At 45.2% G+C, this 13,732-nt stretch overlaps 1 protein-coding gene across 1 annotated transcript in view; it reads right to left on the bottom strand.

The window, feature by feature from the left end:
- Nucleotides 1–13,732, bottom strand: part of WWC2 (WW and C2 domain containing 2) — a 244,760-nt gene that overhangs the window by 63,146 nt on the left and 167,882 nt on the right. The window contains exons 6-9 of the mRNA XM_062213362.1: nt 12,883–13,012; nt 9,664–9,810; nt 8,556–8,629; nt 4,528–4,770 (exon numbers count right to left, since the gene is read on the bottom strand). Coding sequence (XP_062069346.1) covers nt 4,528–4,770; nt 8,556–8,629; nt 9,664–9,810; nt 12,883–13,012 — 594 coding nt within the window. The remainder of the gene's footprint in view (nt 1–4,527; nt 4,771–8,555; nt 8,630–9,663; nt 9,811–12,882; nt 13,013–13,732) is intronic.

Here is a 13,732-nt window from a genome sequence, read left to right on the forward strand (position 1 = left end):
GAAGCTGGGAGACAGGAACTCAATCCAGAAACCTGGGTCTAGTCGTCACTGCTGCTTCCAAAGGGTCTGTACTGATAGTGAGCCGGGCTGGGTATCACGTGGAGGTCCTCTAAGGTGGCATGTGGGTCTCTGAACCACTAGGCTAAACATCTGCCCCTTACCGAAATATTTGGCAATAGTAATAAAAACTTGAAAAAGGTCATCTTGGTATGGAATTTAACTAGGATTGTTGCAAAATAAGTTAGTGGTGAACATTTCAATCCTAATTAGATGAGCATTTTAGTGATTAAGGAAATCAGTCCACACTGACCTGGTGGGCTCCTCTGGGCTTGTCTGGAGCAAGATGTCAAAACCTAGAGGTGACTTCCTTTCCTGGCTACAGCACACCTAATAACCTGTACCAAGTTAGCACTGACATCTCACTAACATTCAACCGCGTGAGTTTTTTCTTTTTAAAAATTAGAACATTATGGAGCTGCGCACTTGAGTAGGAAGTCATTTTCAAACATGTCAAGCAGCCCTGGGGTTGATGCAGCCAAAGGCCTGCATGAGTGCCGTCTGTATCCCCTGAGTTTCTTCAGACATCATCAAAATAAAGCAGCTCAGAGCAGAAAAGGCACTGGCAGGAAGGGATTGGGAAAAGGCGCACCTGGGCGTCCAGTCTTGGCTCTGCGGCAGGAGCCGTAGCTGCACAGCCTGAGGCAAGTCCCTGCACCCAGGCGCTCACCTTTTACATCTGTAAAATGGTGATTGCAGCCCTCTGTGGCTACCTGATAAGGCTGTTAGAGGGATCAAAAGGATGAGGGGAAGAGAAGGTGCTCCACAGAGGAGAAAACAAATCCTATTTGTGCTAAGCCTCAGCATGGTGGTGAGAGAAAAAATTAGCCACTTTTGTTTGGAGAAAAATAAAATTTCCCTAATTTCCAACCCCTTTGAAATGTTACGTATGTTTTTGGCAGTAAGGAAATGTGCTTGTATTTTATTTATAGGTATCTACCCCTTTGATGTGTCAACAACACAATTTCATTATATGTTAAAATTAAAAACGTAGTTCTTGCCATTTTAATACTTCAAAGCGTGATAAATTCTTAATTCACAGTTTTCAAAGGTCTATTCTAAAAAGGAACACAGTCCTTATTTTTTTTTTAATCTCTCAAATGTAAACAAAAACCCAATAAGGAAAAAAATTAATACAAAATAAAATGTGTTAGAATTAGAAGGTACACAAGATCTGGAGAAAGCCCAAAACCCTCCAAAAAAAAAATCTGTGTTTTCTAAAACAAGAGAAACTTTTGAAGTGCTGAATTACTGCTTTTATTAAAAATGAGACTTTTCCTAGTGCTTTAAGGAGACAGCAGGATGACATCAAAATTCAGTCCTGAGGTGCTTGCTTCCCGCAGAACTGCCGAACGCCGGGCGTTCCTGGTCCTGGTGCTCTGGCTTTGCTCTGAACTACCCACGCCTGGCTCCGGCCTGCACTCACAAGTTCCCTTGGTCAGACTGTCAGGCCCCAGGAGGCCGGGGTCCGCTTTCCTTCCTCTGCACAGCCCTCCCAGTGCCCCCTTCTTCCTGGTGTCCCGGGGAGAAGCACATCGAAGGCCCGGCAGTCACAGGAACCTCCCAGGGGGGCAGCTCCAAGGACTGCCCTGGGTTTTTCCTCGGGAGAGACAAACCCTTCCTCCAATCCCAGGTGTGTCTCACGGGAAGTAACTTCCCCAACTTCCTGTGGGTCAGGGGTGTGTCTCCAGGCTCTTTCCACTTGGCCCTGGAAGGTTCCTCCCCTGCCCTGCCAGCAGCCCTTTGCCCAGCATGGGGGCTTACACCTCCCAGCTCTGCCCCTTGGTGTCCCGAGGGAGAGACACTGCGTGGTCTCCACTCAGCCCAGAACTGTGAACCAGAAAGAATTCCAAGTTGTGTAGCAGAAGAAAGAAGTCTCGCCTCTACTTAAAGAAAAAAAAAAAGACACATAGATCTCTACTCGGCTGCATAAAAAAATTTCCAGAAGCAGTACCTAAAAATAAGAATTCTAATTAAGAAACAATTATAACACTTTGGCAACTGTCAGGTAAAACTAGAATATGTAAGAAAATAAGGGGCAACGCTAATATCTTATCAACTACAGAAAAGTGCGCAGTGTAAGGAATTTTCCTAACCATAGGGAAAGAACATGAAAGCTGCACAATGGGACCTGTGCTGCAGGGACTTCTTCATTTAAGAGCAATCTCTCTTTTGACCTCCAAAAGAGCGGCCCTCTTCCCCCAGTGTGCGTCATGTCCACTGGTGGTGAGGGCAGTCACTGCTGTCAGGCCAAGTTACAAACAGTGGCTGAAAATTCAAGGGAGCAAGATTCAGTAATGACTCAGAATTCTGCTTCAGGTCACTCCTGATCTAAGGAGGAACCCTCAGAACAAACGGAAAACAGGAAAACTTGGAAGAATTCAGCAAGTAGTTTCCTTTGATAGTCATGGAGGTACCAAGAGGAAACTGCAGGATCTGGTCTTGGTGGGGCAGAATTCGTTCCACAATGAAACTAAGTTCCACACAGAAAATCTTATTTCCCAAAAGTGTCTCCTGCCTCCATCTGCTTTAACACCAAAGAAATACACTCCTTGCAAAGGTATTCCCTTCTGGTTCCCCAGCTGTAACACGCAGAGCAGAAATATCTACATACAGCAGGAGAAACAATAAAAGGTGAAGAGTAGGAAAAAGTGCCAGGGCACTGGGGAATGAAAGCCATTAACAACAGCACAGCCGCAAGTCCTACGCTGCCATGTCTGCTGGGAGACCCCAGACTCAGTGCCCACTTCAGCTCTGCCGAAAATGTGAAACAGTCAGTCTCATTTATCAAAGTTTTTTTTTTTTTAAAGCATCAGGTTCTCTTGTAAATTTTTAAAAAATTTATTTGGGGAGAGACAGAAAAAGAGAGAAAAGGGAAGAGAAGCAGAGAGAGAGATGGAGAGAGGGAGAGAAAGAGAGAGGGAGGGAGGGAGGGAGGGAGTGGAAGGGAGAGAGAGGGAAGGGGGAGAGAGAGGGAGACAGAAGGACAGGGAGGGAGGGGGGGGCAGGGAGTAGGAGGGAGAGGGAGATCCAGGGAGGTGGGGGGAGAGAGGGAGAGGGAGTTAGGAGGGAGAGGGAGAGTGCGAGAAGTGAGAAGGCACTCACATCACTGGCTCAGTTTCCAAACTCCTGCAGCAACTGAAGCTGAGGAGTGACCAAAGTGGGCAATCCAGGTGTCCCATGTGGGTGGCACAACCCCGTTACTAATGCCACCATCACTGCCTCCTAGGGCCTGCACTAGCAGGAAGCTGGAGTCAGGCACTGACCCAGTCCAATGTGGGACACGGGTGTCTTCAACCCTCGGCCAAAGGCTCCCTCTACCTCTGAAGCGCCTGAGCACGCCTGTGAGTCAGTTCCGTCTGGTCTTCTCACCCCTGATTTTGCTCCTTCTGGTCTTTGTCAGATGTGCCTGTGCGTGGCCCTGCTTACGCCACCTCAGGTGGCCCTGTTGTCAGCACCTCTGGACAGTGGGCCAGAGCAGGAGGGGAAGACAAGAAGAGGGAGTGGGCATGCCGGCAAGAAGCCTTTAAGATGGTAAAGAATGTAGTCTGTAGAGGCTTTCTCTTCTGACGCTTCCTCCTGCTTCCTACAGCCTACAAACTCACAGAAATCAACTCTCTCATGGCGGAGAAATGAGGCTGAGGGTGCCAAGTCCACGGGCTAACACCTAGCGGGGAAGGTGGGAGGGGTTTTCCTCTGCCGCCCCACCTTTTCAGAGGTATTGATATTATCTAGCCATACAAGCATAAACATTTAGTAAACCGTCACCAGAGAAGCAACTGGATCACTGCTGTGTGTTTTACACTGACTCTCAGGCCACCTGAAATTCCACCAACGACCACTTCTTTTTTGGCCTTGTGGGACACGCACTGCTTCGTCCTTCCTGGCCTATAGGATGGGTGTGCAGGTGCCCAACCCCCCAGCAGCAGTCTGGACCCAGCGTGCCTGGGCAGGTGTGTTCACATCAAACTGACACACGCAGGTGATCTCTTTACTGGACTGGATTTTTTTTTAAGTTAATTGGCTCACATCTTCCCTCACAAAACTGTGTAATACCATGAGAAGTTGGCCTTTACATTCTCATGTGCTCCAGGGCAGAGTTTCAACTGACAAACCAAATCCAAGTGAGCATTCTGACCTGTTAGGAAATGAAGAGCAATATACCTGCGCCTTCTCGTGAGCAGTAAAACCCAGCACAGGAAGCTCCCGTTGCTCCAAGGGTCTAGATCATCTTTCTTATCAGAGGGCAACAGTGTACGGCTAATGTCATTGGGCTCAGTCAACGTCGGGCTGTGTTCCTCACTCAACGTCCGTCCCCAACAAGCACAGAGGAATGGACACTGTGGGAGCTGCGGGCAGGGTGCCCTCCACTGCTCTAGGACACAAAGTCCTTTCCTGCGGTATCTCAGGGCACGCGGGCTGGACACAGCCCCGGGGCGTAGGCTGGCCTGTCCAGGAACCAACACAAACCTCTCGGCCAGAGCTCGGCTCGGCGCACCCCGCACGGGCAGCAGCTCCTCCTCCAGCCGCTGCCTCTCAGCCTCCAGGCGTTCCAGCTCATCCTGAGAGCGTGTCTGCGGCGTGACGAACTGCAACTCTTTTAAAAGTTCTTCTTTTTCATGAATCAACATCAGTCTCTCTTTCTCAACATCCAGCGCCCCAGGCCAGGTCTCACTGTCCAATTTCGACAGCTCAATCTTTAAGTTGGCCATACTGAAACAAAGGGACAGAAGAGGCAAGCAGTGGCTGAGAACATCCAACTGGACAGCATGCAGGGGTGTGGTCTCCCCACCACCGTGATCCCCACCTTCAGGACGTGAGTGAGCACAACCACCAACCTGGGCCAAGGGTGAAGATCAAGTACACAACCACCAATCCGGGCCAAGGGTGAAGATCAAGTACACAGAAGCTCCAAAAGCAGAGCACTCTGGGGGCCGGGGCAGGCCAGCCCCACGCAGCACTCCCAGTATAGGAGAATGAGGGGACAACCGGGGACTTCCTTTTCAAAAACCAAGGCAAAAAGTGCCCAGAGTGCCATGAGATTCTGTCCATCGGGGGAAAGACACCATCCCTAGCCAAATAGCGATCCCCAGGGCGGGCAGGGCAGAGCCAAAGGTATGAGCAAATCAGGCAAGGGAGAGAGAGAAGCAAGCAGGGGCTTGGTCCACAGGTGAAGCGAAGTTGCTCCCAGCAGGCTCCAGCAGCACCAAGGGCAAGGGAGAGACGCTGCAGAGGCTGATCCCCCTCGGGACTGGGACTGAGACAGCCGTGGGCTTCAGGCACTAGCACCTTCCACACAGTGATGCTGCACAGGAGCGACCGTTGCCAGCACCCGCTGCAGCTACATGTGCTGAGGCCAGGGAGACAGCAATGTGCAGAGAAGAGGAGCAAGTGTCCAAGGCAGACCGGGCTGATCTTCCCTTGCCTCACTTCACACTGTGCAGTTATACTAACTCCCAGATCGAAACAAATCAAGTGCTCGATGGCACCGGGAAGAAACCCCAAGCGTTCACCAGGTAGACCACCTGTGGCTCTTCCGACCACAGGACAACATCAATCCACGCTGGCTACGGAATCTACGCTCCTCTAAAAGGATGCTGGTGACTACTTTGGATGCTGTTGTAACTCACATCAGAGTACGAAAAACAGACATAAAGGAGGACATTTTTTTCTCCCTCTTTGATGGAAGAAATTAATAGAAGGGGAAGAGGAAGGTGAACAAGAAACGCAGGCGGAAGACCCATGTCCTCGCCCTGTAAGTTTCCTGTTTAAGATTAACACCACTATCCTTGACTGGTGCTGCATAGGTAGCGTGCTTGTCTTTTTCACCCACTGTCTGCACTTACGATAGATGTAACATCAGCTGTTCTTCAGCTTTAACCACAAAACCATAAACACCTGACTCAACATCCTGGAAAATTCATCACTAAAGTGCTAAATAAGCATGATATTATTGGCTTCATTAAGCATATAAAACAAAGGCTGGAGGAAAACACAGGTTTCAGAGAAACACAACCCGCCTCTTTACTTATCTAATAGCACTTTCAACATCCACAAAAAAACCCTTGAGATTTATCATCTCATCAACATCACTAATAACTAAAATCAAACCCCAAATGGTTCAGCAATGTAACTGAGTGGGAAAAACCAGTGTCTTTGGTTCTGATGTGATGCAGGCAACCGACTGAACAGAACAACAATGTAGGGCACGGAGGAAAGATGCCTATTGATTACTTGGGTGAGTAGGCATTAGGGAGGTCTTAAGTTTTACTTCAAAAAGGGTGTGCAGAACATGCAGAAGACTTCCAGGGGAGCCTGTGAGGAGAGAGTTGTAGAAAGCTCCAAGTGGAATTACCTATTAGCAGTCAAAGAAAAGCAAAAGCCCAAGATGATCCAAGGAACTCATAATCGAGCCCAAGGCCTGCCTCTCCAAGATGAATTCCAAGTGCTGGCCATTCTCCTCACAGGACCACCTAAACCTCGGGCTTGTGCCCAGCAGAATCCAGGAGTTCTGGGTGCTAACGGCTGCCTGCTCCCAGCAAGAGGCCCACAAGCAGGCACCTCCCCTGGCCACACATTCACGCATCGCTCCTCAATATTTACTGAACGGCCGGCGCCGTGGCTCAACAGGTTAATCCTCTGCCTAGTGGCGCCGGCACACCGGGTGCTAGTCCCGGTCGGGGCGCCGGATTCTGTCCCGGTTGCCCCTCTTCCAGGCCAGCTCTCTGCTATGGCCAGGGAGTGCAGTGGAGGATGGCCCAAGTGGTTGGGTCCTGCACCCCATGGGAGACCAGGATAAGCACCTGGATCCTGCCTTCGGAACAGCGAGGTGCACCGGCCGCAGCGCGCCAGCCGCGGCGGCCATTGGAGGGTGAACCAATGGCAAAAGGAAGACCTTTCTCTCTGCCTCTCTCTCTCACTAGCCACTCTGCCTGTCAGAAAAAAAAAAAAAAAAATATTTACTGAAGGCAAGACACTAGGCCGGGCATGAAGAAGGAGATAATAAAGTACATACAATTTTTTCCTAACCTCAAGAAATTCAAAATTCATCAGGGAGAATTTAAAGGTGTTAAAATTGGCAGACTAGGCTGGCACCGCGGCTCAACAGGCTAATCCTCCGCCTTGCAGTGCCGGCACACCGGGTTCTAGTCCCGGTCGGGGCACCGGATTCTGTCCTGGTTGCCCCTCTTCCAGTCCAGCTCATTGCTGTGGCCCGGGAGTGCAGTGGAGGATGGCCCAAGTGCTTGGGCCCTGCACCCCGTGGGAGACCAGGAGAAGCACCTGGCTCCTGCCTTCAGATCAGCACGGCGCACTGGCCACAGCAGCCATTGGAGGGTGAATCAACGGCAAAAGGAAGACCTTTCTCTCTGTCTCTCTCTCACTGTCCACTCTGCCAAAAAAAAAAAAAAAAAAAAAAAACAAAACTGGCAGACTAAACTGTTATTCAGAATGACCAAGTGATTTATTCAAGCTCCTATGGTTAAGAATTTGTGGGACAAACGTTAAGTTTCCTTCAGTAAATCGAAGAACCAAATATATTAGGAACATAGGCTACAGAGAGGCAAACATTATATCTATTTTGCTTTGTTAAAGCCAGATAATCTCTAAGAACTATGGCCAAGTACTTTTAGATTATCATCATTACCATTAATAACAGACATACTTCAGCATCTGATGGGATTCTTTATGGTAGGAAGCCATGACATTCTAGAAGGCTCTCTGCTGAATGTTCCCTGCTCAGGGGGGAAGAATGTGATAAATTTCTTTTTCTCCTACAGAGTGATGATGCAGTTTTTCCTAATGTCACACTAAATAATTAACCAATGGCATTTTTAAGCTTTTATAAGGGAAATAATGAAATAAAAAGATATCAGCATGACCTCATCCCTCAAAACAAGGCTGTCTCTGCTATGAAAGCAACCTGCGTCCACCTACCCGGTGAGGGTGGCAACATCTTTGATGCCTCACTCCAAAAGAGCCCAAGGTTATAAGGGTTTATAAGGTAAATATGAGAAACAGGAAGCTCCCTGCCTTCTCCCTGAAGTATGTCAACCGGGAAGACACCTCAACATCAACAAGGCGTCAGAGGCAAGAATTCAAAGCAAAGGTGCACACTGAAAAGACTTCACTAGACTTTACTTGATAACTCCTCAGCCATTAAGTCCTGTGCCTGAGCCCCTGCATCATGCTTCATCTAAGAAACCAACCTTCTCACTTTTAATTGAGAGACAAGTATTGTACAAGCCCAAAGCTTCCCTGTTGTTCCAGATGAGAACTGATGACTCCACTCCCACACTTCTCGTGAACTCTCCCTGCTCTTCAGCTCTAAAGACAGGGGAAAAGGGAAGAGACAGAAAGGGTGGAGACAATCCCTACACCCTAGAATGTCAAGGGCAACCTTGGAAAGAATGTGTGGCAATGCCCAGCAGATGTCACCATAGGAGTAAAGATCATTCTGGAATTCTGACGCCCAAACAAAACAGCTCCCCTGTCATTACCTTCTTTTGGCTTCTTCATACTGTAGGCTTAGCCTGACCTTTTCAGCTAAGTTTGATCTACTTCTCATTCCGATCTAGTGAAAAACAAAAGGAAAGAAGTCAATTAACTTTGCTAATCAATGAGGTAGACTGCTTTTGTTTGTAGAAAGTACAAGTAATTGGAAAGCTAAAGAAGATGGCACTAAAATTGGGAAACACCAGTTTTTAAAGGGACTTACTTTATAGTCTCAGTGGGGGCAAAACATTGCTTTCAATTCAACCTTGTCTGGTTTTCAAAGACTTTAACATCACTCTCTCTCCACATTAAATTCAAGACAAAAAAAAAATAGCAGGTAAATGTGTCTGGCATCTAAGAGTTTATGAAGGGTGTATGGGTCAATAAAATTAATGAACTAGAACTAATTTCCCTGCCTTTATGAGCTAAAAATTTCCATCATTTAGCTTTCAACTGTACAAAAATATAAACTAGGTAACTTCAAAAATTAATTTTCAATCAGGTAAGGCCTGCTTTCATCTCTACCTGTTTTTACTTTCATAGCACATACTTCAAGGAAGCATTAGAGAATATGAAAATAACTGGGAACTTACTGAAAAGCAAACATATGTTAATGGCATCCCAAAAGCAAGAACGAAAAATAATTCATTTCCAAGCCACAGTAAGTATTTTCAAATGTCAGATACAAATGATATATCTTAATATATCAACTGTGGATTTACAAAAACAAACTTTTCTTGTTTGTTTCTTCTGTTTCTCATTAGTCTTAATGTTTATTTCAAAGATTCTCAATTTCCAAGACTTGATAATGGGAATAATTAACAAGAAAAAGTTAAATTCTCATGTGTCTCCAGACGTTTCTTAGCATCTTGGAAGAAATGCAGAATGAAAAGGTTGGAACAAAGATATTCAAACGGACAAATCCTGATATGCCTGGAAGCTTATCAAAGATAGAACTTTGATTTTTAAAATGAATCTTATGAGAATGAAACAGAGCTTCCACACAGCCAGAGTCCAAACTGCATGCCCAGCTCCTGTTCCGGTTCCCCATCCATGCCGTAACTGTAGCCCCCCAACGGCCTTCATGGGCCAACCTTTTGACAGAGAACTTACATCTCCGGAAATGCTGGTTTGTGACCCGGCATCAAGGGTCTGTCTGGAGAGAGATAAATGGGAGTTCACAGGACTGGATCTCAAATCTGGCTCAGATCTGCCAATGTTTTGATCCAAATGAAATCGCTCCTGCAGCTTAGCAAGACTCTGTTCAGGAAACAAAGCATTTCATGAAGCTTAACGTGAAGATAGCAATCCTCCCCATCAGGTAAAATTACACAGAAAGAGCCAGTCTCGAAGGAAAAAGCAAGGACTTTATTCTGGTAGGTACTTTCCACCTTTTATTACTGAAGACATGAGAGTAGAATGTAATTTTGCACACACAGATGACTTTGGAAGTATGGGAGATGGTATTTAACAAGTTGTCTTTACCTTTCCCAAAAGAGCACTTTTCTGTGAGTAGTGGTGTCTTTATATTTAATGTATGAAATTTTTTATTTAAAAAAATTTCATTAAAAAATCTATTTCCATAGGATCCACTCTCTTTATGCAATAGATATTACAGAAACAGAGAATACCCTTATGTACAATTCAATCTTTCATTTTAGCCATAATAAGACAACTTCCTACTTAGAAGGCTTCTACTGTTATGCCATTTTCCATCTGGACAGGGCCCAAGAGGTTATTCCCCTTACATCAATGTTAAGGATTAGGAAACCGAGGCCTGGAAGTTGTGAAGGAGAGGCACAGGCCCCAGCTGAGTCTCTCTGTGTGTCTATGGCATGGCACTGCGTATGGTGGGTGGTGTGTCTGGTTTGGCAAAGCGAGTGACAGAAAGGCTACATGTTTAAGATATTGGGTTTACCATAGGAGAATATGAACAGGTACAAGTATAAAAAAAAAATGGAGAATTTTATCTAAATTGCTGAAGAAAAAGAGTACAATCTACATTAGTAATACTAATAAAAACGGTACAAAGCCACTATGAATCATCGAGAACATCTAATGGTCAATCCTAATAGTTAAAAATTTTTGTTTTCTTTCAAAATTTGTATATGTGTATACAAGAGGAATAAACGTAAAGGCTCACATTCAACAACATATTAGAGAAACAAACAAAGCTCTCAGTGTCCTTGGCAAGTGTTTTCTATGTTTACAACTGTGAAGTGAAAACATCAGTATTTTTCAATGTTACCCGCAATGATAGTGCACTTAATTCCAAAGCGTTCAATTTAATAGGTAGTGACTAGTATGTTTCTTAATGAAATAGGAAATACCAGAAATTAAAGTACACTACCAATATTAAGAGTAGGCATACTTCTGTGACTTGTGTGTGTGTGTGTGTACTATAGTCTGTTATATCATGGTTTTCTTACTATGTTCAAAGAGGCTTGATAGCCACAGAATCTAATTGTCCCTTTCAGGCCTATTGCTGATTTCTGTATCTACTAATGACTTATTTTGTGTATTCAATATTAAAAAGAAATCTAATCTTTTAACCTGGACTGTGTGTGAATCCAAAGTTTATAGGATAAATTAGGATGATATAATACTGTTAAATTATAAAGTTCCTATGTAGATTTGTTCAAGTCCATTCACTTTTTTTAGAAGAAGGACCTATTATGTGCATTTCAGGATATACTGGTTTAATAAGCAGGATAGTTGTGGGACCAAAAACAATTACTTGTAAGTCCCGTATGTGTTATGTCTACATCAAAACCAGAGATTCCAGAGGCTGCCTAGGTTTGAATCCAAGTCCTGCTACTTCCCAGCTGCAGGACTCTGTGCAGCTTATTTAATCTGCATGTGCTGCAATGTGTCCGTAAACTAAGGGTAGTAAGAGTGCCTACCTCTAGGGGCTACTAGGAGGATTCAGTGAGCTATGTACATGCAAGGTGGTTAGAAGACTGTCTGGCACAAAGTCAGTACTTATAAGTATTTGTTATTATTTCTACTCTCTTCTATTGTACTTTTTCTTGCAGTTTATTTCAACATTCTCAAAACAGAAAACCTCGTGGATGCAAGACTATTTATGTATCTTCAACTAACATTTTGAAAGTCAACATGAAGTAGCCGAATATGATATTTAAATGTAGAGGTTCTAAAAATGATGTATAAACATCACCACTGGCTCCAACGTTTCCCCAAAGATGCAGCCTAAGTTCTCACTCTGCTAGATAAAAAATTCCAAATACTTGAAATAAGAATCTTGCTGCTCGTGATAATTAAGGGATGGAGGGAAGGGAAGAGGAAGGGGACCCCTGTAAAAAAAACTGAACTATATTGGTATGTACAGATATTCCAAATACCCACCACTGAATGTCTGTTTTGTTTGTGCTACACATGAGGCTGGATCCTTGGGACTTAAGATCTTAGGGTGAGAACTATACAGGTATAACAAGGGGTCTAATGCTATCAGCAACTTTCCCAGGAAAACCATACAGGCATTCCGCAGCCAGGTCAACACTTCCCACCCCACCCTTCGCTAGCATCTCAGAATTAGCTGGGTCAGAAAGAAACTTTCACATAGTCTCACACCCAAAAGGCAAACCCTCTAAAGACTGACGGCAGACAACACTCTGTGTAACCCAGGTTGAGAATCCCAGGTATAAAGAACCCCACTTATCCAGGTCCCACATGAAGTTTTCTGGGAGTTTCAGGGTGCACCAAGATGCTAACCTCTTCGTGTGGGCTCCAGCGTCTACCAGCCATGAACACACAGGATATCCTAAGCCTGCCTTCAGTTAAGTTGGGTGTGTGGGGTGAGGAGAGGGTGGGGATTTGACACAGAATTGGAGACATTGCTTGGGATGTCCACATCCGATTTCAGAGTTCACATCCCATTTCCACTTCCCATCCAGTTTCCTGCTGACGTGCACCCTGGGAAGCGACACTGATGGCTCACATGCCTGTCAGTCACGTAGGAGACCTGAAATCAGTTCCTGGTTCCTGGCTTCAGTGTGGCCCTGCCCCAGCTGTTGCAGCATTTGGGAAGCGAACTCACGGAGGGAAGATCTCTGTTTGTACGGAATCCAAATAAATGAGAATAAAGGTGTTTTGTTTTTTAACAAAAATGTTAAGCATATTAGGAGCTTTGAACCAATCTATTCTCTAAGGCAATCAGCTTCAGCCTGTAACAATCTCCTGTTGCCCAACTCTGTGTGAATGGAGGGATGTGATAAAGGGTCACCCAAACTCTGACACATAACTTCTGCCTCAAGGAGTTTCCCAGGCCTCCCAAGCTGCTTCCCTGACTTCACACAATGTTCTGTGACATACCTGCATCAGATCTTGTTTCTCTTTTTCTCCTGAGCTAATAGCCTTTCTGATAGACTTCAGTTCAGTTAGAATGGCTTTGGCTTCACTAAGTTCATATCCACTCTGGCCTCCAGACATTTTTTTATCGATTCTGTTAAAAGAGAAAAACAAAAGAAAGAAAACAGAAAAAAAAATAAAGTCAAAAGATGACCGAAAGCAAGTTAAGTGGACAACAGAAACTGGGTTCTTGGGCTGTCTTCGATGGCTGATGATTCCACTTCGGGACTCTCCTAGAGCACTGTCATCCTTCCAGGCTGTTTCTCTCTGTTTCTCTTTTAATCCTATCTAGCTAAGACGTCCCCTACTCCCACCTCAGATCTGGTCCATTTCTAGTCATTTTTAGGCTCACATAATCACATCTTTTCAGTGTCTGGATGATCCTACTGCTGGCGGAACCCAAACCTCACCAAGTGTTGATCCTGCGCTCCATCTGGAGAAAAGTAAAAGCCGTGGGTGCATGCTTCAGGAGAAAGATGGGAGTGCCCACCGCCTGTCACCTGAGTGTACATGCTGTGATGCCTGTGCAACATTTAGCACTGTGCATGCAAGTTAGCAAATGGTGAGTAAATGAATCATGATTTGTATTAGTGTTAATTCTACAATATTTGGACTGGCATATAAAGTATTCTATTTTTATTAAATTCATGAGTCAGGATACAATTGCTTGCCTTGCTGAACACATTCAAATTTAGGGCAAAGGCAAAAGTGCTGATCTATTCACTCATTAATTCACACTGAATGTTTACCCAATGCCCTCAGAGCTCACAGCATCAACCTTCGAGATGGATTTTGTGTAGCCCAGCAAAACAGC

This window comes from Lepus europaeus, chromosome 16, assembly GCF_033115175.1.
Source record: "Lepus europaeus isolate LE1 chromosome 16, mLepTim1.pri, whole genome shotgun sequence".
NCBI classification, from domain to species: Eukaryota; Metazoa; Chordata; class Mammalia; order Lagomorpha; family Leporidae; genus Lepus; species Lepus europaeus.